This window comes from Phyllostomus hastatus, unplaced genomic scaffold, assembly GCF_019186645.2.
Source record: "Phyllostomus hastatus isolate PE091 unplaced genomic scaffold, TTU_PhHast_1.1 phas_contig_150, whole genome shotgun sequence".
NCBI classification, from domain to species: domain Eukaryota; kingdom Metazoa; phylum Chordata; class Mammalia; order Chiroptera; family Phyllostomidae; genus Phyllostomus; species Phyllostomus hastatus.
This window is the reverse complement of record NW_025333611.1, coordinates 27,278,907-27,305,083: the sequence shown is the minus strand read 5'-3', so window position 1 is coordinate 27,305,083 and position 26,177 is coordinate 27,278,907. Positions and strand designations below refer to the sequence as shown.

Below are 26,177 nucleotides of genomic sequence, written 5' to 3'. Positions count from 1 at the left end.
ATCATTAAGAGTTCTGTTTATTTTTAATTTTGTTCCATGAAACGGGTAGGGATTTATCTACTACATACTCAGAACTCCCAGATTCAAGCTTCCAAAGTAAACTAGGGAAATAAAGTTGCTTATATTTCTCAACCAAGTCACTCAAACTTGCCGAAGGCATATGTTTAGGCTTATCATATCTGCAAAACATGCTAGTTGGTATTTTTCCTGTTTTTCTTTAGGTTTACTTAGAAAAATGTAAGTTAACTACCACATTTTGTCATGTATTATACCCTCCCATGCATAATGTACCCCCACGTTTTTGGTCCATACTTTCAGGAATAAAATCTTTCATTTAAATTTTTAAAAATTCAATTATTTATTTATATTCAGAAACAAAACCAATTATCGTATTCCAGGGTGTTATTTTTCATATGGATATTGTTATTACTTTCTAGAGTTATACTTTTAATGCATAAACATAAATAAAACAATTAAAAACATTTATATAGATACAGAATTAGTACTTCCCATGTATAAAAGGCATCCTTATTTTTCCCTCAAAAATTTGGGTGAACAAGTACACATTATACATGGCAAAATATGGTAATAATGTGAAACCTATTGGCAACAATTGATTTCATGCATTTCATGTTTTAAAGATTTTATTTATTTTTAGAGAGAGGAAGGGCAGGAGAGAGGGAGAAAAACGTCTTCCATAGATTGCCTCTCGGAATACCCCTTCTGGGGACCTGGCCAGAAACCCAGGCATGTGCCCTGGCTGGGAATCAAACCAGTGACCTTTTGGTTTGCAGGCCAACACTCAATCCACTGATCCACACCAACCAGGGTATTTCACCTTTTAAAGGTCCTATATTTTAACGCTTTATTTCAAATGTTCATGAAATTGTCCTTCCATCCCATATAACCACATCTGAAGATTGTAGCAAAAATCATTTATGTCTTGGTCATTTTTCTAATTCAGTGATTCTTAGCTGCATGTAGGGTGGTCCATTACTGACCTCTTTGGGAAACCAACAGAAGTCACAAGTGGCCATTCTCCCCTTAAAATTCCACGGCATACCATTTGGCATAATACTGAAGGACCCCATGCCAAAGCCCATTCTTGGACCTCCCATCAGGAATCTTTGTATCTTAGTATTAATTGCCTAAAAATTTTTTATTTCAAAGTAGGCAATCAGATTAAAATATGAAATATTTCAGACTCAAAGTGGTTAAACCACATCTTTTATGACACTGTAAATATAATAAATGTGCATGTTAGGTAGGGCATACAATGTTGTCAACATCTAAACGAAGTTCTTTGAATGACTCAAGGTCATTAAAACTTAATAAACAAAGATGTTGAGCCATGGCTGGTGTGGTTTAATAGATTGAGCGCTGGCTTGTGAACCAAAGGGTCTCCAGTTCTATTCCCAGTCAAGGCACATGCCTGGGTTGTGGGCCAGATCCCCAGTGTGGGGTGTGTGAGAGGCAACCATGCATTGATGTTTCTCTCCCTCTCTTTCTTCCTCCCTTCCTCTCTCTCTCAAAATAAATAAATAAATAAAATCTTTAAAAAAGATATTGAAATATTTTAAGTAGTCTAACATTTTGCAAATCATTGTATTTACAGTATATAAGTAATTAAGAACATTTTTGATCATTTCAAAGTACATGAACTAATCTTTAAAAACAGTGTTATTTTATTTATTCTATATGTTGCAGGATTATATTCTTAGTTGTATAATTATTTCAAACTAATTTTCTAGTTCAATTGTTTAGCTAGTAAACTAAATCTAGGTGTTCCTATATGTTGAATAATTTAATTATGTCTAACAGTATGTGAGAACTACCTAACACACCACTTTTATTTTACTCTGTACTCATTAAACAATAACTCCACAGGTCCCCCTTCCTCTGCCCCTAGAGACCGCCATTCTATTTTCCATCTCTATGAATTTGACTAGTCTAGAACCTTATATAAGTGAATATTATAAAAAACAGATATCATAGAGTATTTTTAATATTTTATTTATTTATTTATTTATTTATTTATTTTTAGAGAGAGGGGAAGGGAGGGAGAAAGAGAGGGAGAGAAACATCAAGGTGTGGTTGCATCTCACACGTCCCCAACTGGGGACCAGGCCTGCAACCCAGGCATGTGCTCTGACTGGGAATCAAACCAGCAACCCTTTGATTTGCAGGCCAGCACTCAATCCACCGAGCCATACCAGCCAGGGCATCGTAGAGTATTTTTTGTGACTGATTTATTTTACTTAGCATGGTGTCCTCAAGGACCATACAGGTAGCATGTATAGAATTTCCTTCCTCTTAAAGGGTGAATAATATTCTATTGTATATTTTGTATATATTCCACATTTTAGTTCTCTGCTCAGTAGAGTGGGAAAACTACAAGCTTGTTTCCTTACATAATGGTGGAGCAGGAATTAGCTCATGTGTGGAGTCTGAGAAACCCGAAGCTGTGACTAATTCAAAATTAGGAGTTGTTAGGGTAATATGTAAAACAAACTCATTTTGAACACACCAATTTTTTCAGTACAGTTCTTAGCATTTATGGCACATTGACTATTTTTGAAAATGGAAGATAGAAAATGAAGAAGCTTGGGGGTGATATTAGACAATTTAATAATTTGATAGCATTGAATTCAAAGTTAATCAGTGTTTTTGACTAATTAAGAGCCAGTTTTATAGCTGACTTGTTATCTTATGTTTGTAGAACCATTAATGGTTATTATTTTCTGGTTCTGTAAAGATTTCATATCTCGGTTCCCTTTATTCCTATTATACATGGAAGGAATGGTGACAAATTATTGGTTTAAAGACTTTTGCATTGAATTTTAGTAATTTTATAAAATCTACATTTACTTGTTCACAACTAGCTGTGGGATCTTACTAGTTTTATTTTCTCTTAAAGCTGGTTTTGAATTAATAAATAAAATTATGGAACATATTTTGATTTTTCCTTTTATCATAATTACCTAATCTTTGTAAAAAGATTTTATTTACTTATTTTTAGAGGGGGGAAAGGAAGTTGAAAGAGAGGGAGAGAAACATGGATTGGTTGCCTCTCGAATCTGCTGGACCAGGGACCAAAGCCACAAACCCAGGCATGTGCCCTGACCAGGAACTGAACCAGTGACCTTTCACTTTGTAACATGACACCCCATTAACTGAGTCACACGGTTGGGGCACAGTCACCTAGTTTTCTGAAGAGAGGCATGTTCTGAGTAATGAAATGTCCTGAAGGGGAGAATTTACAGGAAAACCAAGGGGTTATTAAGAAGATCATATTCTTTTGATTTTAGTCAATGAGCTTAGGCTCCAAAACATTTCAAGAGATCTCCACTACCACTTTAGAATGTTGTGAAATTTGGAGGCATGGACTTAACATTTTACATGAAAACCTTTATACCCGCTAGAGTAAAACTTTCCAACATCTGTGCCCAAGCCTCATCCTAACATGTTGTGGGAATGACAGCAATTGTATGAAAAGTCATTACATTCAAGCATCAAAGAATAAAAAACAATATTTCCTTCCATATTTATGAATTCTAGTATTCACCAGATTAGTGAGTGAAACAATTTGTGTGAATGGGTGAAATATTAAGTTTCTTTTCCTTTACTAAATGAGAGAAGTTTTTACTTTCTCCTGAAGTCCTATAGTGAAGTGCTTCTGTACAATAAAAGTCATTACAAATGTGAAATGTAAGCAATATAGTGGCAGGAGTGGTGATATTATTCTTCATTTTATTCTCTATAATAGCTAAACAGTAGTTTCTGACATACCTATGTCAAATATTATTTTATAATAGACTATGAAGCAGAATATTAAAAAAACTGCAGAATGATAGAAGTGTATGTGCATTGTCACCAGTAGCATATATTTAAAGACAGACATTTACAAATGGTTTATGAAAATATCCAAAAGTCAAAAGGATTTAAAGTGACCCAGAAAGTGGCTAAACTAAAAAAAGAACCTCAGGATTTTTCTTGTACATACACAATCAGACACATGATGTCGCTGCACACTCAAAAGGTGAAAAGAGAAAAATTTGCCTCCGAGCCCAGATTCCAGCCGTTCACAGAATACGATCGACTCCACTTCAACCGGAATTATGGGTAAAATTGACTAAATATACTTACAGTAAAGGGAGACGGCTCATAAACTTTCCCGAGGAGCGTTTCCTTACAACGTACACAGCTACCTCAGAGACCTCCTTATCTGCGATGGTGTTTACCAGGCAAGGAGGCCCAGGAGCCCGGTGTCTGCTGCTGTCGCTTCTGCTCCTCACGGTCTGGAAGGCATGGAGGGACCAGGTCCACTACTCGGTCCCCGAAGAGGCCAAACACGGCACCTTCGTGGGCCGCATCGCCCAGGACCTGGGGCTGGAGCTGGCGGAGCTGGTGCCGCGCCTGTTCCGGGTGGCGTCCAAAGGCCGCGGGGACCTTCTGGAGGTAAACCTGCAGAATGGCATCTTGTTTGTGAATTCTCGGATGGACCGCGAGGAGCTGTGCGGGCGGAGCGCGGAGTGCAGCATCCACCTGGAGGTGGTGGTGGAGCGGCCGCTGCAGGTTTTCCACGTGGAGGTGGAGGTGAAGGACGTTAACGACAACCCGCCGGTGTTCGCAGGAGAACAGACGGTACTCGTTTCTGAATCTGAGCCTCCGGACTCTCGTTTTCCTCTAGAGGGCGCTTCGAGGCGGATATCGGGGTAAACTCTCTTCTGACTTACAACTTAAGTCTAAATGAGCATTTTACTCTTAACAACGACAAAAAACAATAAAAGTATATTGCCAGAACTGGTTCTTCGCAAGTCCTTGGATAGAGACGAAACGCCAGAAGCTAATTTATTGCTGACTGTCTCGGATGGCGGTAAACCGGAGCGAACGACGAGCTCTGCTCCTATACAAATAAGCATCCTGGACGTGAATGACAACGCTCCAGCGTTCGATAAGCCCAGCTACAAAGCAGCGCTGTTTGAAAATGTCCCCAACGACACGAGAGTGATTCAACTAAATGCTTCTGACCTAGACGAAGGACTGAATGGAGAAATTTCCCATGGAATCAGAATGATTTTGCCAGCGAGAGAAAAATGTATGTTTTCAATACATCCAGAAACAGGTGAAATCAGAATTTTTGGGAAACTGGATTTTGAAGAGAGTAATGAATATGAAATTCACGTTAGTGCCATTGATAAAGGGATTCCGTCCATGGCAGGTCACTGCAGGGTTCTGGTGGAAGTTCTAGGCCAGAATGACAACACGTGCGAGGTAATGGTCACTTCGCTGTCACTAACGGTTCAAGAAGATGCTCAAATGGACACTGTCATTGCTTTGATCGGCGTGTCTGACCCTGACTCTGGCACCAACGGGCAGGTGACCTGCTCACTAATACCCCACGTTCCCTTTCAAGCTGGTGTCGACCTTCAAGAACTACTATTCTCTGGTGCTGGACAGCGCCCTGGACCGCGAGAGCGTGGCGGACTATGCTGTAGTAGTGACCCCGCAGGACGGGGGCTCGCCCTCGCTGTCGGCCACCGCCAGCGTGTCCGTGGAGGTGGCAGACGTGAACGACAACGCGCCCACGTTCGCGCAGCCCGAGTACACGGTGTTCGTGAAGGAGAACAACCCGCCCGGCTGCCACATCTTCACGGTGTCCGCGCGCGACTTGGACGCGCAGGAGAACGCGCTGGTGTCCTACTCGCTGGTGGAGCGGCGGGTGGGCGAGCGCGCGCTGTCGAGCTACGTGTCTGTGCACGCGGAGAGCGGCAAGGTGTTCGCGCTGCAGCCTCTGGACCACGAGGAGCTGGAGCTGCTGCAGTTCCAGGTGAGCGCGCGCGACGCGGGCGTGCCGCCTCTGGGCAGCAACGTGACGCTGCAGGTGTTCGTGCTGGACGAGAACGACAACGCGCCCGCGCTGCTGCCGCCTGGGGCGGGCGGCGGGGGCGGCTCTGTGAGCCAGCTGGTGTCGCGGTCTGTGGGTGCGGGCCAGGTGGTGGCGAAGGTGCGAGCGGTGGACGCGGACTCTGGGTACAATGCGTGGCTGTCTTATGAGCTGCAGCCGGCGGCGGATGGCGCTCGCAGCCCGTTCCGCGTGGGGCTGTACACGGGCGAGATCAGCACGACCCGCAACCTTGACGAGATGGACGAGCCGCGGCAGCGCCTGCTAGTGCTGGTGAAGGACCACGGGGAGCCCGCTCTGGTGACCACGGCCACCGTGCTGCTGTCTCTGGTGGAAAGTGGCCAGGTGCCGAAGATCTCATCGCGGATGTCGACAGAGGCCGCGGACTCAAAGCTGGAGCTGGTGGACGTGAACGTTTACCTGATCATCGCCATCTGTGCGGTGTCCAGCCTGTTGGCGCTCACGCTGCTGCTCTACACAGCGCTGCGGTGCTCGGCGCCGCCCACCGAGGGCGCGTGCGCGCGGGGGAAGCCGGTGCTGGTGTGCTCGAGCTCGGTGGGGAGCTGGTCGTACTCGCAGGAGAGGCGGCAGAGGGTGTGCTCTGGGGAGGGTCCACCCAAGGCTATGGCCTTCAGCCCCAGCCTTCCACAATCGGTAAAGAATTGTTTAAATTATTCCAGTGAAGTAAGTTATTGATATATATTTGTTTCTTTTTAGAACTTTCTGGTAGGGTATACATACACTCTTTTTTCCACCCCCGCACCATGCTATCCTTTAAACTGTCAATATCTCCACTTCTGTGGCATCACCATTCTTAGTCACTTGACCTTTCATGTATTTGCCCAATTTTTCATGTCTTGACGAATTAAGTATGTAGATGAGCTGGAGGCCATTGATCACCACGCTGTGAACATTTCTGTTAATAGTTCTATCACTTTTCCTATCATCTATGAATGACTGACCTTGAAAATATTAGTCCACTACAGTAAACCTGTCTAGGTGTTTGCTAACTCTTACACTTGTTTTTGATTTGAGCTTAGTTTCATGGATACAGAAAATTTGGAAGATGAATACAAAGCGTTTCCAGATACCATCTACTGGATTTTTTTTACTGTTTTTTTTTTTTTAATGTGCACAGGCTTGTAAAATAGTTTCCTTGGTCACCATTCACATCTCAGTACAATGCTCTTCCTCATATTTTATCAATAATAATTATATGTCATTAATTCTAAGATGAAATATTTTTGTTATTGTTTACACAAAGTGCCTTCTTTCTTTCAAGTGGAATTGGCTATTATATTATCTTTATTTACATAAAATGTAATAAAGTAATTTCCATTTAAAATGTTATAATCACAAAAGTCAGGATGCATCATATAATTGATGGTTTATAATAATTTACCTAGCTGCTTTACTTCTTTGGTAGCACATAAATGATGAGGCACCTTACAATTAATGACATTTTTAGTCAATAAAATCTTGGAATACTTACTGATCTCTTATTATTTTCCAGGACCTGTGTTAAGTATTTAATTGAATTATCTCATTTAATTATCAAATCATCTCACTTAATTATCAAATCAGCCCTAATATATCAGTAGAATATTTATCATGGTCATTTTTCTGATCAGAAACCAAAATATTAAGCCACATAGAAAGTTCAAAGTGGCTCAAACCCCATTTTGGAGGGTCCAAAGCCACCACGACATATTCCTTCTCTGAGACTATTATCAAGTGAATGTTCTAAGTGCATTTTGCATGTTACAACTTTCTTCCACAAAAATATCTGGGAACTCTGTTCGATCAGAGAGTAAGCCTTAAACCCCTCACCCTGGTAGTGAAGTCATCACGCTTTCCTGCCTGTTGCCTACCGCTCTCTCACATATCTTTACTTAGGCCGTGGAGAGCATATGTTCCATCAGTACTTTTGAAATGAATATATGGTATTAAATAAACTGCTTGGGTGATTCCCTCCCTTGTAGAAGATGGGATGGGCTCCAGAGATTAGGCAATGTTTTATTGAAGAGTGCCTGGCAGATGGCTAACGTTTCAACAGGAAGGTGGTACAGACGGAGAGATAAATATGAATGCATGAGCAGAGTTTGCTCTTTGCTCTAGTGAATGTGCACTTGAAGAACTGGAGCAGGGGAGATTCTGAAAGAAGGAAAGCTAATAAAAATATTGTATAATGCTGTAGGTATCCAGTAGTGAAGACTTAAATTGTGACAGTTGAAATGGATTAAGGGAAACAAGTGGAAAAGGCATGGGTAAAGGAGAAGCAGCCAGATAGTGACCAACTCAATACAATGATAATAAAAAAATACAAAAGTAGACACTAACTTCTTTAGTTTGGTCACTTGGGTGAATGAGATTCCCTTCACCAAGATGCAGAATAGAGTTGGAGAAACAGGTTGTGTTGTTTGTGAAGCCAGGGAGTGGAGAGTAAACATTTAAAAAATAGTTACTCTTGAGGTTCTAGGAGAATACAGTTGTGATTGGAAATATGGATCTGGAACTCTGGAGATTACAAATGTGTACTTGTGAATCATTCTCTTAGGGAAAAAATACATCCATGAAGAAACAAAATCACCAAAGAGAGATGGAAAAATGAAAAGTAGCCCTGTCCCAGTAGCTCAGTTAGTGAGAGCATTGTCCCAACACACCATGGTTGTGGGTTTGACCCCTGCTCAGGGCACATACAAGAAGCAACCAATGAAAGCCTAAATAAGTGGAACAAGACATCAATTTCTCTCTCTTCCCCTTCCTTTCTCTCTCTAAAATCAATCAACAAATTTTAAAAATTAAAAAAAGAAAATTGAAAAGTAATGTGTTCAAGTAAAGAATTTAGATGGGTAGGTATGTTCTTGGGGCCACTGTAAGAAATTATCAAAAACTGGGGGGGGGACTAAGACAACAAAAACTTATTTCCTCACAGTTTGGGGAGGCCAGAGATTCAAAATCAAAGTGTTGGCAGGGCCGTACTTGGTCTAGAGTTCAAAGGGGAATCTGTTGTCTCCTACAGCTTCTGATAGAGGTCAGAGTTTTTTGGCTTGTGGCCACACCACTTCAATCTCCGCCTCTGTGGTCACAATCCCTTTTATTCTCCTCCTCCATATGTTTGTTTGAAAAGGATACATGTGGCTGTACTTTAGGGTCCACCTGTATAATCTAGGATCAGTGCCTCCTTTCAAGATCCTTAATCTAATCATGTTTTGGGAGGGGGAGCTATATAAAAGAAATATTCACAGGTTCCAGGGATTAAGATGTGGGTATATCTTTTGGAGAGTCATCACTGAATCTATTATAGTAGGCTTAAAAGCATAATAAGATAGTTGACACCTGAAATAAAACTCAAAGTGCAATAGATCAAGTAAATGTTAGAAGTTAGAGGTAAAGAGGAGATAAAAGGACAGGCCTTTCTTTCAAAAGTATATATATATATATATATATATATATATATATGCATATGTATATTAGTTAAAGATATTTGAGTGTGAGAAAAAGAATCAAGACGATTTTGAGCATGAGATAGGCAGAAAAAGAATGAAGATTAAGGTAAAAAAAACATGAAGGAGAATAAAATATAAAATAACTTTAAAAGAGTGTAGTGTTGGCCTGAAAAGTGGGGAACATTTTTCCTTAGTAGGGAATGAAAATAGAGACTGTGAAGAAAATGTTGATATGAGAAGAGAGCTGTTGAGTTCATACTGATGAATAGAGTGATGAATATAATTTACCTCTTTGGGTAAATCATCTGAGAAAGAGCTGGTGAGAATGAGGTTGGGAATTTGAGACGAGAGGGAGAAGAATATGAAAGAATCTCTGTAAGCATGAGGGAATAATTAATAATTTCTTCACCTAAGGGCTGTATTGAGGTAAAAGCGAGAGTAAACCCGTGGAGATTATAGGCATCATGGCTAAGTGCCTATCTTATATTGAGAAGCTCAATAGGAAGAATGGAGAAAATGGATAGTTAGGTTGTGTGTTGGAAACTAAAGAAAATGTTAGAGGTATAATAGTATAAGTGGGCGAGTGCCTGGAAGGACATGCTTTAAATGGTTGACTTGGTAGTCCAGGTTAGGTGGAAAGATAAGTGAGACAAGGTAGGGCCGAATAAATAAGAACAATTAGAAAGAATCAAGGGATTATTCCCATTATAAGAGTAAAGCTATGCTAATAAAAGTAATGGAGCAGGAGAGGATGTTGAAGGGAAGAGAATACCAAACACTTTACCCACATTTTCAGAGTAGAGCAAAGATAGAGAAGTGAACCCAACTATTATTTCCTGCAGAGTTGTGCACGGAACAGATCAGATAATTATGGGAGCTATTCTATGTCTTTCATGGCACTATTTGGCCTGGAACTTTGGGGCCTGGTAAAGGTAGTTATAACAATAGATAAAAGTAACAGTTCCTCTCCTCTCTTCCTTGTGTTAACATCTGTGTCAATCAGTTGTTGCTTAGAAAATCAATCAATTTAAATAATAGTAAGACATTCCCCAGTGATGGTGTAAGATGGGGAAAGGAAGAGGGAAGTTTAACCTATTAATACTAATTTAAATTCTATCAAACACATAGTTCTCGGCATGCTAGTTCTTTGCCTGTTTTATACAAAGAGAATCCAGAACTTTAAAGCATTGTTATAGCTAAATGGTCTAAATTATTGTGTTTACACACACCCACCCACATATAAACCCCTATACACATTAGGCACTTAATTCAAATACAAATTCACATTTCATGATATATTTGGGGGGATTTATAAACATGATGTACTTACTTAAAACCTGGCTTATTGCGCACCATTATTTTCCATGTTCATCTGTTTTATTATGTAATTGGTCATGTTTCCATTTGGAGTCGATGGTGGTTGTGTGAGCAGGTCTCAAAATATATTACAGGAAAAGGACATTCCCACCAAAACTTTCAAAGCTTCACAGAAGTAGAGGCTGATTTCCAAAAGCGAATGTAGAGTATTCTTTCTCTTAAAATTCTGCATGGAAGTTTTACACATGCAAAAATATATTTGTGGAAAAAGAAAACTCATCAACCAAATTTCAACTAACATTTAATGTTAAGTAGAGTTCAGTAATTTACTGTTTCTGGAAGAAAAACATTTAATCCTTAATTTCGTATCTTCAGTGAAAATCATCACGAAATGCAAGAAAAAAACCCCCTATATAAATGAAGAGCGCAAAAACGGAATCATTTTACACTTACACATTCATGCGCATGGTGTCGCTCTTCACTGAGAACGGTTCCCCGAAGAAAAAGCCTCTGCTTCCTTCCTGCAGAAAATTTGGCATAGGGTAGAAAACCTCTAGCGAATCCTCCCACAATAGAAGGGCGTAAAATGGGATCTCGAGAGTCCATTTGAGGTATGATATTCTATATACTTAAGGTATCTCTGAGGTCTTTTGAGTGTACCATGCTGTTTTCCTGGCGAGGAGGCCCAGGAGCCCGACGTCTGCTGATCTCGCTTCTGCTCCTTGCACTCTGGAAGGCGGGAAGCGGCCAGGTCCACTACTCCGTCCCGGAGGAGGCCAAACACGGCACCTTCGTGGGCCGCATCGCGCAGGACCTGGGGCTGGAGCTGACGGAGCTGGTGCCGCGCCTGTTCCGCGTGGCGTCCGAAGACTACGGAGACCTTCTGGAGGTAAACCTGCAGAATGGCATTTTGTTTGTGAATTCTCGGATCGACCGCGAGGAGCTGTGCGGGCGGAGCGTGGAGTGCAGCATCCACCTGGAGGTGGTGGTGGAGCGGCCGCTGCAGGTTTTCCACGTGGAGGTGGAAGTGAAGGACATTAATGACAATCCACCGGTGTTCCCTGAAAATAAGAAAGGAATAATCATTGCAGAATCTAGACCTCTGGAAACTCGGTTTCCACTAGATGGCGCATCCGATGCAGATATTGGAATAAACTCAGCCTTGACCTACCAAATCGACCCCAACGATTATTTTGCTTTGGACACACGAAACAATCCTGAGCAAACATCTTCGTTATCGCTTGTGTTGAGGAAATCCTTGGACAGAGAGGAAATTCAGGAACATAGGTTATTACTGACCGCCACTGATGGAGGTAAACCCCAGCTGACTGGCACAGTTCAGCTGCTGATCACAATTCTGGACGTAAATGACAACGCCCCACAATTTGACAAATTCATTTACAAGGTGAGAGTTGTAGAGAACGCATTTAATGGAACATTAGTGTTCCAGCTAAATGCCACAGATCCTGATGATGGTATAAATGGAGACATAATCTACTCATTTAGAAGGCCCGTATCGCCTGCAGTGTTGAATGCATTTATTATAAATCCCAACAGTGGGGAACTTAAGACAAAAGGTAAACTGGATTTTGAAGAAAAGAAATTTTATGAAATACCCATAGAGGCAATTGACCAGGGGAATATTCCAATGGCGGGTCATTGTACCGTTTTGGTGGAAATACTAGACATAAACGATAATGCCCCTGAAGTTACCATCACTTCCCTGTCACTCCCTGTGCGAGAGGATGCTCAGGTGGGCACCCTCATCGCCTTGATCAGAGTGTCCGACAGCGATTCTGGAGCTAACGGGGTGGTGACCTGCTCACTAACACAACACGTCCCCTTCAAGCTGGTGTCCACCTTCAAGAATTACTATTCTCTGGTGCTGGACAGCGCCCTGGACCGCGAGAGCGTGGCGGACTACGCTGTAGTAGTGACCGCGAGGGACGGGGGCTCGCCCTCGCTGTCCGCCACCGCCAGCGTGTCCGTGGAGGTGGCAGACGTGAACGACAACGCGCCCACGTTCGCGCAGCCCGAGTACACGGTGTTCGTGAAGGAGAACAACCCGCCCGGCTGCCACATCTTCACGGTGTCCGCGCGGGACTTGGATGCGCAGGAGAACGCGCTGGTGTCCTACTCGCTGGTGGAGCGGCGGGTGGGCGAGCGCGCGCTGTCGAGCTACGTGTCTGTGCACGCGGAGAGCGGCAAGGTGTTCGCGCTGCAGCCTCTGGACCACGAGGAGCTGGAGCTGCTGCAGTTCCAGGTGAGCGCGCGCGACGCGGGCGTGCCTCCTCTGGGCAGCAACGTGACGCTGCAGGTGTTCGTGCTGGACGAGAACGACAACGCGCCAGCGCTGCTGCCACCTGGGGCGGGCAGAGGGGGCGGCGGGGAGAGAGAGCTAGTGGTGTCGCGGTCTGTAGGCGCGGGCCAGGTGGTGGCGAAGGTGCGTGCGACGGACGCGGACTCTGGGTACAACGCGTGGCTGTCTTATGAGCTGCAGCCGGCGGCAGGTGCTTCTCGAAGTCCATTCCGCGTGGGGCTGTACACGGGCGAGATCACCACGACGCGTGCCCTGGACGAGGTGGACGCGCCAAGACAGCGCTTATTGGTGCTGGTGAAGGACCACGGAGAGCCCGCGCTGGCGGCCACGGCCACCGTGCTGCTGTCGCTGGTGGACAGCGGCCTGGCGCCGAAGGACTCGTCGCGGATGTCAGCGGGGGCCACGGGCCCAGAAGTGTCACTGGTGGCTGTGAACGTGTACCTGATCGTTGCCATCTGTGCGGTGTCCAGCCTGTTGGTGCTCACGCTGCTGCTGTACACCGCTCTGCGGTGCTCGGCGCCGCCCACCGAGGGCGCTTGTGGACCCGGGAAGCCGGTGCTGGTGTGCTCCAGCGCGGTGGGGAGCTGGTCGTACTCGCAGCAGAGGCGGCAGAGGGTGTGCTCTGGGGAGGGCCCGCCCCCTCCCAAGACGGACCTCATGGCCTTCAGCCCCAGCCTACCTCCTTGTCTGATTTCCTCAGAGAGAACAGGTGAACGCGAAGCAGATTTAGAACATTTGAAAGAGGTGAGCTCCTATTTAAAGTTGTCTACTTTCGCCTTCCTCACAGTTTTTTGGTTTGATTCTCCAATGTCAATTTTAAGGTTATTTTTAAATAATGCTAGTTATTTTTATGGTATTTAGTGAGTGTTGTTGACAAGATTTATTTACTTATTCTTCAGATTGAAATCTCAGTCTGAATCAGTATTAATTGTCAATAACACTAATCCTTTGTTTTATTGTATTCTTAATAGTTGGTGTGTGTGTGAGCATTTGCAAAAAGCAACACATTGTGAATACTTAAACATTTTGAAAACATTCGTTTAAATGAAGCAAATTTAGAAAATTTAAAGCTCTTTATTTTAAAAATTTATAATATACCTACATACATGTTTTGTTTTAAAGAGTATAAAATTTTTTTATACAAATGTCGCTTTAAAGGTTCATTTTTCTTTTTAAGAAACCTTGGCTTGGTCCCACCCCATTTTCCTGCAGGCACAGCAGCGCCCCCTGTCAGGTTTCTATATGAAAACCTTTGTAATTTTTTCCTTTCACGTTTTGTTTACAGTCACATAAATGTGTACACCTAGTGGGTTTCTGTTATTGTTTCTTTTAGAAAGTTTATTACCATAGATGAGAATTCATTTTACATTTCTCAGTTACCAATCTCTCGTGGAAATTTCTACAAATCTGATACTTCAATAGCTGTATAGTACTCTCAAGTGTAGATGTATCATTTATATACTTGGTCATTCATCTGTACTATTCTGTACTATCATTTTACTACTACTCTTCATAAAACATTCTGCACTATCATTTTACATATTTCTAAAATTTGTGTTCTTTTATTTCTACAAAATTATTTTCAGATGTGGAATTGATGCATCAAATAGTATCAATAATTTAATTTTGAACTGTGTTGTTAGGATAGTGTTCAAGTCTTTTGTAGTACTTTCAAGTTCCATCAACAGGTTGTGAGCACTCTCCCTTTTGTCCCCAAAAGAAATAGTGACCTTACATTTTGAAAACAAATCTGTATAAAATGATATCTCATTGTTACTTAAATTTTATTCCTATATACTACCAGTGAATTTGAGCATAATCTCATTTGTATTTTTTTAATTTATTAATTAAATTCTTTACTCAGTTTTTAATTGTAACTTTTTTTGTTTTTCAGTTTGGAAAAATTCTCTGTAAAATACAGATATTAACTTTTATCTTCTGCCTATATGAAAATATCTTTTTCTTCTATATAATTTATATTGATTTGTTTGTACCACATTTTGCCATGTAAAAGTGTACTTAAATTACTATATTGAAATATGTTTTTTTTCTCTTATGGATTTTAAAATCTCCAGGTTTAGTTAGAAATATCCTCCCAACTCTTATACTGAACATTTGTTAATTAAATTCACTTATTAAACATTTATTTTTTAAATTTAATTTAATTTTAAATTGAGGTATAATTAACCTATAACATTATATTAGTTTTAGGCATACAGTGTAATAATTAAATATTTGTTCATATTGTGAAATAATCTCCATAAGTCTAGTTAAAACTTATCACTACACATAGTTACAAATTTTTTTCTTGTGATGATCTTTTAAGATCTACTCTTCAGCAACTTTCAGACATACCATATAGTCTTTTTAACTGCAGTCACCAGGCTGTATATTACCTCCTCTGACTTATTTATTTTGTAACAGGTTTTTACCTTATTTATTTTATAGCAGGTTTGTACCTTAAACAACCTTCAAGCATTTCACCCATCCATCATCTCCTGCATCTGGGAACCACCAGAATGAGAGCCTATGTGTTTGTGTTTTAGATTCTATATGGGTGAGACCATTTTTCTTAATGTATGTGTTTATTGCTATAAATTTGCCTCTTAGAACTGCTTTGACTAAATTTCATAGGTTTAGGTATATTGTATTTTCATTTTCAGTTGTTTCGAGATTTTTTAAATTTCCTTTTGACTTCATTTTTGACCCATTTGTTTTCAGGGATGTGTTGTTTAATTTTCACATATACATAAAATTTCCAGGTTTTTGCCTGTTATTTATTTCTAGTTCTGTACTGTTGTGGTCAGAAAAGATACTGCATATGATTTCAGTCTTACAATTTTCAAAGACTTGTTTTGTGGTCTAACATATGATTTATCCTTAAGAATGTTCCATGTGCACTTGAAAATAATGTACGTTCTGCTGCCATTAGATGGAATGCTCTGAATATACTTGTTATTTCCATTTGGCCTAAAGCGTAGTTTAAATTCAATGTTTCCATATTGATTTTTTTGTCTAGATGATCTATCCATTGACAAAAGTGAAGTATTGAGATCCCCTACTGTTATTGTAGTGTTTTCCATGACTTCCTTCAGACCTGTTAGCATTTGCTTTGTGTAGTATGTGCTCTGATGTTGGGTGCATGTATATTTATAACTGTTATTTCTTCTTTTTAAAAAAATATTTTATTTATTTATTTTTAGAGAGGGAAGGGAGGGAGAAAGAGAGAGAGAGAAAAAAAAAACATCAATGTGCGGTTGCTGGGGGTCATGGCCTGCAACCCAGGCATGTGCCCTGACTGGGTGTTATTTCTTCTTGATGAATTGAACCCTTTATCATTATATAATGACCTTCTTTGTCTCTTATTACAATATTTTTTTACTTAAAGTCCATTTTTTCTGATATGAATGTAGCTACCCCTGCTTTCTCTTTTCTTTTGTTTCCCATTTGCATGGAATATATATTTCCACCTCTTTAATTTGAGCCTGTGTGTATCCTCTAAGGTGCTGTAAATGTCTTGGAGGCAGTATATAGTTGGGTATTACTCTTTTTTTTAATCCATTCAGCCACTTTATGCCTTTTGAATGGATAATGTAAGCCATTTACATTTAAAGTAATTATTGATAGGTAAGGACTTACTATTGCCATCTTACTAATTATTTTCTGATTGTTTTATATATCATTTGTTCCTTTGCTCCTCTCTTGCTGTCTTCCTTTGTGAATTGATGGTTTCCCATAATGGTATAGTGGTGTACTTTGATTCCATTTTTTTTGGTCTTGGTGTTTCTAATATAGTTTTTTGTTATTGTTCTATGGTTACTCTATGGCTTACTTGAAACATCTTATAAATACAACAGTTTATTTTAAGCTGATAACAACTTAACTTTGATCACATACAAAGACTCTGCTCTCTTCTCTATTTTATGTTTTGGTTGTTATAATTTATAGCTTTTATTTATTGTGTATTTATTAAAAATTATTGTAGCTACAGCTGTTTTAATACTTTTGTCCTTTTCCCTTATACTAGAGTTAAGTGGTTATCACACCACCACATTATATTGTTAGAGTATTCTGAATCTGGCTATATACTTACCTTTACTGTTGTGTATTGCATATTTTCCTATGTTTTAATTTTTCCAGTTAGCATCCTTTCATTTCAAGTTGAAGAACTCTTTGCAACATTTCTTGTGCAGCAGATCTACTGGTGATAAACTCCCTCAGCTTTTGTTTATTTGGGAAAGTCTTTATATTGCCTTCATTTCTGGACAACTTCACAGGGTAAAATATTCCTGGTTGGCAGTTTTTTTCCCCTTTTAGCTCTTTGAATACATGAACCACTCTTTCCTGGCTTGCAATATTTCTGTAAAAATGTCACTGATATCCTATGGGGGTTCTCCTGTATGTGAAAATATTTTTCTCTTATTGCTTAAAAAATTCTTTTTGTTTTGAGTTATAAAGTTTTATTGTAATTTGTCTTGAAGGTGACTGTTTTGCATTGAAATTTGCCTACAAAGCATAAATATTTGAACATTTGGATTACTGTTTTTGAATGAGTAGATTAAATAGCTGTGAAACATTAATTTATGTTCTCTTAGGTATGATTGAAATATTACATTCAATCTTTAACCCCTAAGAAAGAAAAACACAGATCCCAGGGTTCTATGAAATGTTAAAAAAAAATCACTTCAATGTCTTACTTCATTTATCTGGTATCATTTAACTAGTGATATAATATGGCAACCATGTTGCAGTTGAGAATTTAAGATTTCCATTCTGTTCTGGAGAGGAATAGTACACAAGTGCACCCTACTTTCCCTAAAAATTATTTATAAATTGAAATTTATAAATTCAGAAGCAGAGCTCGAAAGCTAAAGAGTTTTTTTTAAAGGAAAGATTGTTTTTGCAATGTGTCTTATGTTTTGTAAACATTAAGAAATACCAAATCAAAGCCCTGACTGGGTATCTCAGTTGATTAGAGCATTGTTTTGGTATACCAAGGTTGCAGGTTTGATCCCTGGTCAGGGCACATACAAGAATCAACCAATGAATGCATTAATAAGTGGAACAACAAATTGATGAGTTACACACACACACACTCTCTCTCTCTGCCTTCCTCTATCTCTCTCAAATCAATACATTTAAAAAAATTTAAAAAGAAATAATAAAGCAAGATTCATTGCTTGGACTTCCAAGATCATGTACTGATCTAGCTTACAGAGGCCATATTAGTCCTACCTAAAAAAATATATAGTTCTTAGCAGATGGTTTTTTCAAATAGGAAATGATAAGCATTTCACCATCATAAAATTTTGTTATTATTACTGGATAAATAATACACACCATAGACAATTATATACTTTTCTACCCCTGGATAATGCATTTGCTAACTTCCCAACCAATGTGCTGCTATTGTAACTTATTTTAATATCATATATATATTATATATCATCTCACCAGACATAATAATTTATGCAGTTATTATTTATTAATGAACCAATATTGATACATTGTTATTACATAAAATCCAAAACTTATTTGGATTCCCTTAGTTTTTACCTAGTGTCCTTTTAATTGTTATGATCCCATCCAGGATACCATAATACATTTAGTTGTTTTATGTCCTTAGGAGCATCTTGGCTGGTGTTTTTCTAATGATTAGGCTAGGATTTTGGGCTTTGGGGAGGAAAACCACAGAGGTAAAGTGCCATTTTTATCATGTCATATCACACTATCAGCAGGATTCACTACTTTTGATGTTAACTTTGATCATTCAACTGAGGTAGTGGTTGCCAGGTTTCTCCACTATAAAGTTGTTCTTTTTTCCCCTTTCCACCCTGTGCTCTTTGGAGAGAAGTCACCAAGCACAGTCCACAATTAAGACATGTAATAGCTACATAAATGCAGAATAGTTGCATAAATTACTGGAATTCTTCTTCATTAGAGCTCTGTCTCCTCTTTCCCATTAATTTTGTTATTTCATTATTTATTTTGTGGACATTTATTTTTTCATTCTGTTGAGCATCCTTATAATCATTACTCTAAATGCTATATCTGTTAAATTGCTTGCCTCCATTTCACTTAGTTCTTCTGGAGAATTCTCTTGTTTTTTCATTTTGGACCCATTTCTTTGTCTTCCCATTTTGGTTGCCTCTTAGTGTTTGTTTTGATGTATTAGGTAGATCTGCAAAGACTCTGGTGCAGCATATGTCAAATACTGCTTGTGACTGGGCCTGGACAACCTGTTTGGAGCTATCAGAGATCCACAGTTTGTGTTTCCTTCTGCTGGACTTGTATGTGTGCAGAGAAAAACCAAGCTGTGCACCAAGGCCAGCTTTTACCAGCACTGGGCCCAGGGCAAGATCAGCTGAAGTCTCAAAGTCCCCCAGAGATATGCCTTTGCCTGTAGGCTTTCTCTTAGCCTTAATCAGTGAAAGTGCCTCCAGTGGTACTCCTCAGCAGTCCATCTTAAGCTCCACAGGTTGGGGTGAGAGTGATTTCTGTGGGGCAATTGCTTCCCCCAGGCTGATGCTGCATGGAGGGGAGTGCTGTGCTGGAGAAGGATGGCTTCTGCAGTATGGGAGATGACTGGTGGCTGACCCTTCAGCTCAGTCCCCAGAGCTACCGACCCCAGATTATTTTAGCTCTAATCTTCTCTGCTCTCTCTTTGCTGGAGCCCAGGGTAAGTGGCTATAAATGAAATTTTGTGTGTTGATCCTTTAAGATACCCTCTGCCTCTCTAGCTGTTTCTTCCTAGTGGACAGAAACCCCACTGCTTTTCACAGCTGGATGTTATTTGGGTTCCTTTCCTTGTTCTGGTGCTCTCGGCTGGGGAGCCCAGCTTGGGGTTTAGACTCCATACTTGTCAGGGGGAACCCCCCAGATGCTCAAATACCCTTTTGGAACTTTAGCTTCTGTCTGTGGGAACCCAGCTGGTCCTCTTGCACCTCCATACTTCCTACCAATCTTGATGTGGTGATGTGGTTTCTTCCATAAGTCCTTGGCTATAAGACTTCTCTCTAGCTAATGTTTGGTTGGTTATTTAGGATGATTTTTCTATAATTTAGTTGTAATCACAGTTTGGTCTTAGGAGGGTAGTTTCCATCTACCCTGCTGCCATCTTGGATCTCTCCTGGACATTTATTTTACACTTTGAGTTATAATGCAATTTTGCTCAAGTTGTTCCAGCTTTGGCCATTAGGAACTCTTCCATTTGGCTCCTTGTGTTCCTTTGATATAACACCATTATTGTGGACTTGTTGTTTTTGTGCTTTAAGAAAACCCCCTAATTTTCTGGTACTATAAGATCCTCCAAGCTTTTTTAAAAAATATTTTTTGCCTTAGTCCTAGGGTCAACCATTTATCCAAGGATCCCTGGTTTCTTTTATTGGATAATGGTATTAAAAATCAGGTTCTGAGTGCTAGGTATGCTAATAGCTACTATAGTGACATTGCTTCTAGTCTTTCTCATCTGACAGAGCCGCAACCTATATGTGTGTACACTAGTCTGTATATGTATAGATATCTATAAACAGTCTACAGTATATATACAAGTATAATACAGATAATGTAAACATATATTTATATATTAAGCTAAATATGAGTTTATACTAGTGTCTCTAATCTGTTAACCCATAGATTGTTCTAACTTTCTCTCCTTGCTTATCTGTAAACTCCCTCTCCAACAGGGAGAAACCTGTTCCAATTATCTGCCATTTACTCACTTAATTGTTCAGTTCCCATGTGCATATATAGTAAATTCAGAATTGTTAACCTGTATCCTGTGAGCCACAACTTTACCAACTAAAGGACCATGCTTATGTGATGTTTCTTTTGCTTTCAGTTGTACAGACTTTGTTCATTTAAAAAGTCGCTTGGGTCAGCACTTTTTCCTCCACTCTCTTCAATGAGGGTTTTTTTTTTTTTTTCATACATATGCAACATGATCAGGTTGTTTTGGTTCTTCTCTGTTTTTTTAAAAATTTTTTTGTCATGCTTTATTCTGGATAGTTTCTTCTGACCTCTGTTCCAGTTCATTAACTCTCTCTTCTACTAAGTTTGCTATACTATTAAAAACCATTGGGTTCTTCATTTTGATTACTATATTTTCTAGTTATATACTTTTCAACTTGGTGCTTTTTAGTAGTTTTCAGTTTCTTCTCAAAACTTTCAGTTAGGCCTATTATTTCCTTGAACATACTAAATATATTCTATGTCTCATGACTTTATTATTTGAATGCCATGTGAGGTTGCTTACATTGTTTTCTTTCTCTTTGTTTGTGATTTCTTTGTCTTATTTCTTCTTATGCTTGGTTGACTTTTTATTGAATTCCAGAAATTGTATTTGAAAAAAAGTCAGGTAAAATGCAGTCTAAGATGGTCTTCTTTGAGAGAGAATGTATTTTTGCTTCCAGCAGGGCCATAGGGCCAATTAGGGCCATTAGAAATCCCAGAAACCTTAACCTAAATTTAAGGACTGAGATAATTTGAAGCAGGACTTCTGCTGTTGTAAAGATTTATTTATTTATGGTGTGTTGCCCTTTGGGGGGCACCCAAACCAAAGCATGGCACATTTCCAGGGCTCTCCTTCCTGGAGTGCTCAGGACTCTAGTTTTTGTCTTTCTAACTCAACACTCTCAAAATCTCTGCTCAGCTTCTCAGTCACCTGTTTTGTTACTGTCTGGTGTCAAATGACTTATGTAAAAAGAGGTAGGTGGCTCAAATGATCCGTAAGACCCTTAAGTGCAGAGCACTGAGTTGTTCCTAGAAATAGTTCCCACCTATTTGTATTTTAGTCTTAAGACTAAAGTATACATAGGAAACATTGTGAGCCAGTTGTGTAGTGGAGAGCCAAATTTTGTGGTATAGACAAATACAGAATAGAAGAATCTATGGTAAGCTGGTACTGATAAAACATAAAGCTTTTGGGACAACTGTAATTGAACAACAATTTAAAAAGAATAAGCACAAAACATGTACATAAAGGAGAAATTAGTGAGGTTTGCTGTCTTCACCATGGAATTAGAATCACTGACTGCCTGCCCCCATTTTTACACTTCCTTGTCAGATACATACTTTGGTCAGATAGATATGTGACCCAATCTAACTGAATTTTAATTAAAAAACATTTAATAAGTGTGTTTTTTGTTTGGTGTTGGAGAGATATCTCTATTTTTAAGACATCTTTCCCCATGGGCTTCTAGAACTGGACACAATTTTTGGTTCTTCATCTTCCCTTTTCAGATTTTCCAGGAGCCTTGGTGTGGTTAGAATTCTAGCCTTAACTTTGCATATGTTTAACTATGTGGCATTTTGAGCTTCAGATCCTATATCAGTAAATTGAGTGAAATGTAGAAATGAATGTGAAAGCTTATTGAAAGCTGAAAAATCATGTGAATTATGCATTATTAGTATTTTGGGGGGACATGCCATCAGATTGTGAGCCACAGAGATAATGATAAGATTAAAAAGCTCTGGATATGGGAAGGTAATGATGATATTCTGTTAAAAGCTGATTGAGACCCTCGAAACCCCAAAATGGAATTTTTAAATTTATTTATTTTAGTATTTATTCATCCATTTATTTATTTAACAAATAATTACTGAGTATCTTAAATGGGCATGGCACCGTGCTGGATGCTGGGGATTAGAGAGAAAATATGCATACAATCTTTGTCCTTGTACGGTTCAGTGAGATAAAAGTAGTCAAACAATCAACCTAAAAGTGTAAATTTCCTTCAAAGTCATACTTTGAAGGAAAGGACAATGTTAGTATGACAGCACATAAGAAGGGGATAGAGTATTTGACTTGTTGAGTGAAGCGAAGGAAAACATCCTCAAGGAAGCGGTGGTTGCTGTGGGACACGAGCTATAGGAGTTATCACCGTGTGTGGAGGAGGAAGTAAGAGTGTTTCAGGCCAAAGGACTAAACTGCAAAAGTCTTCGGACAAGAGGAAGGAGGACATGTTCAAAGACCTTAAAGACCTAGAGTGTCTGGAAGGCAGGGAGCAAGGAGGAAGTGGGGCCTCTGATGGGGTTGAGAGACATGCAGGCTCCAGACTGTGGGGCCATGGTCAAGGTTCTGGCCTTCATCCCTAGGACGGTGGGGAAGCCATTGAAGGGGATGATGTAATAATGAGGATACTGGATGCCAGGCATCAGGTGATATTTGGGCAGAGTTGGTCTTCATCAGGCTTCATATCACCTAGTTGAATCCTTAATTTTATAACATTATGTTTACAGAGAAGAGTAATGTAAGGGGAACTCTTCAATACAAAAAGGGATTTGTAAATTCATGCCTGGAGTGCATTATCAAAAAAGGTACTGAATATTAATTCCAGATAGCATTAAAAAAATCATTAGACTGTGTTCATTTACCCAATGAATACATGGTGCCTATTATGCAGCAGTCATTAGGATAAAAATAAGCCAAACTGGACTTTGAGTTACATCTACTAAGTACTCATTTAAAAAACAAAATATTGATTTGTACAAATAATTAAGTTCCTACCTAGTCTGAGAATATGAATTTCAGTAAAATCTGACAAGAGACAAAAAGGAAAGCCTTATGTGTTCTAGAGAGTATACTGTGTGCAGTAGGGCCAGGAAGAGCAAAGGCCTCAGGTGGGAGCAGCATGAGTGCTCAAGGAGCAGAGGAAGTGAGCGGAAAACTGGCAGGAAATGTGGGAAGAGAGGAAGGTGGGAAAGATGGTTTCAAGCCTCCTAAGGTATTGTGAGCACTTTGAGTTTGACTCTGAGATAAGAGAACAATGGAGGGTTTAGACAGAGAAATAATATCACCTGACTTTTATGTCATCAGGCTCCCTCTGGCAGCTGCATTGAAAACAGGCTGAAGAGAGACAGGGTGGAGAGAAGGGAGATGGTTAGGAGGCCATTGCACTGGTCCGGGCAGGGGAGGACTGGGGCTGTGGTCACACAAGTGAATGAAGAAGGTGAGAAATGGGCTCAGGCTTTGCTGACAAGTCGGGTGAATCATGGATGGCTCCATGGTTTTTGTTCTGAAAACCGGAAGCATATAATGGCCATTCTAAAAGAGGGAAGACTCCTGCAGAGAAATCTCAATATTGAACATGTTGAGTTTGAGATGTCTGTTAGCTTCCACTGTGGAAAACTTTTTAAAGCTAAATATTTCTGTCTCTCTTAACAAGAAAATTCAGTGTTATAATGTTAACAAAGACTGCCTTTTACTTGGTCTTATCAAGGCTTCTGACCACGCAGATCAGATTACATCACTCTCCTACTTAAAACTACCCAATGGCTTTCCACTGACTTTAGAATGAAATCTAAATTCCTCACCACAATCTCCAAGACCCTCCCTATCCACCTTGTCTGCCCAACTTACCTTGTTAAACCCTCCTCTTCGTTCATTATACTACTTGTTTAGGGGCCTTATTTCTGTGTCTGGGACATGCCAAGGTCATTTTGGTCTTAGGAACTTGCAGTTGTCTCTTCAGGAGGAAGAGTTTAATAATACAGGAAGATTTTGTATTATTAATACAAAATCAATAGGTCAGACCATCTCCATTTTACATGTGAAAATGAGGCTCATACAGATGAGATAACTTCCTTGTGCTTACTCTGTTTTTAAGTGATAGTCCAATGTGACCTAGAATCAATGTATCCTGACTCTGAATTCGGTGTTCTTTGGGTATACCGTGGTGGTAGTTCTTTCTGATACCACTGGCACTTATATTATCTCAAAAAGCAGCATGTAACCAAATGGGTCAGATAAAATTAGAAGTGGTCTCATATTTTGCTGACAAGTCTTTGTCTATTTTTAAAACCAGTATGAGATTTATTAATGCCTTCTGGTTCTGGTATGTTTAAATAACTTTCTTTTATTTAAATACATATTTCTCAGACTAACTACTGGCAATGTAACTGGGAATACAAGAAATCTCCCAGGGAATACGCTTCTTCTAAAAACTTTACCTTATTTTCCAGTCTTGGGAGGCTTTATGATATCCAAGAAGCCTAAATTAACATGTTTCAATATGTTCACAAACCCCAAAGCTTTCCACACAGCATTCAGAGCAAGGTGAGGGACTGTGAATCCTTTCCACCTGGGACCTGGCAGAGCAGTGCAGAGGCGGACCCACTGCACACTGACTCTGCACGTCTGCTTCCTGTCAGTCCACCCGCGGGTGAGGATAGTGCAGGTGGAACGCAGGCACTGCTTCAAGGGGGTGGGGAAGAGTGCTTCTCCCAGGGATTCAAGTCTTCCTAGAAGTCTGGAAAGTAATATTTTTCTTTAGAATGATTTGCCTTTCCTTACGTCACTTCCATAAACATTGTACACAAAACTGTGTGTGTGTTGCTCTGACTGGTGTGGCTCAGTTGGTTGGGTGTCATCCCTCAATGCAAAAGGTTGCTGGTTTGATTCCCTGTTAGGGCACATACCTGGGTTGTAGGTTTGGTCCCTGGTTGTAGCATGTACAAGAGGCAACTGATTGATGTTTCTCTCCCTTTCTTTCTCTCTCCCTCCCCCTTTCTCTAAAATAAACAAATAAAAAAAATTGTGGATGTTGGGGGTAGTGTTCAGAAATGTAAAATCTAGCCAATAGAAAATGTTCTATTCTATTGGTATTATTTCTTAAGTACCTGTTAATATCATTTTTATAAATCAATATTATTAACTCATAGACTGGCAGCTTTTGTTGAACTTCTGTCTTTTTTCCTCTCTGAGTTTATTCTAATCTCCAACTTAACTTGTGAACATCTGTCTAGAACTGATGAAATGACCCCATTTGGTCCCAATCAGCTCAGCAACAGGGTCATGCTTAGGGGCTGAGTGTCACAGATGTAAAAATTAACAAACTAACATGTTTTAGAGGGAAAACCTTACAGGCTAATCCCTCTAAAGACACCCTTTACAGAAGCTGAGACTTTAGGAGAGAAATAGGAAAGGAAAATAATTATTAGAATAATAACTTACTATTAAAACACCCCGTATACTGAAAGTAGGGAGCTTTCTTTGAAGATTGGTCTGAATATAACCTGCCAGAGGCTCCCCCTGAGTGTCCTGCCAGCTCCCTCTGTGCTGCCATACAAGGGCAGAACTGGACCCAACATGTCACCTCACCCTTTGTGCTTCTGCAGAAGTGCACATTCTCCTTCTGTCACCATTTATCCCCTATTTACCGTCTTCCACCTGTCCCAACCCCCTTTC

General features: G+C 40.0%; 2 protein-coding genes across 5 annotated transcripts in view; both read left to right on the top strand.

The window, feature by feature from the left end:
• Positions 1 to 26,177, top strand: part of LOC123812381 (protocadherin alpha-C2) — a 137,646-nt gene that overhangs the window by 30,590 nt on the left and 80,879 nt on the right. Inside the window, exon 1 of one of the 4 annotated variants that reach the window (XM_045829081.1) lies at positions 11,318 to 13,735. The exons of the other annotated variants lie outside the window; for them this stretch is intronic. Coding sequence (XP_045685037.1) covers positions 11,333 to 13,735 — 2,403 coding nt within the window. The 5' untranslated portion in view covers positions 11,318 to 11,332. Of the gene's footprint in view, positions 1 to 11,317; positions 13,736 to 26,177 lie in introns of those variants that run through there. 4 annotated transcript variants of the gene reach the window in all.
• Positions 4,231 to 6,601, top strand: LOC123812409 (protocadherin alpha-12-like). Its single transcript, XM_045829095.1, is given in 4 exon segments — positions 4,231 to 4,699; positions 4,702 to 4,768; positions 4,770 to 5,406; positions 5,408 to 6,601. Coding segments are annotated over 4 exon segments (2,367 nt in total).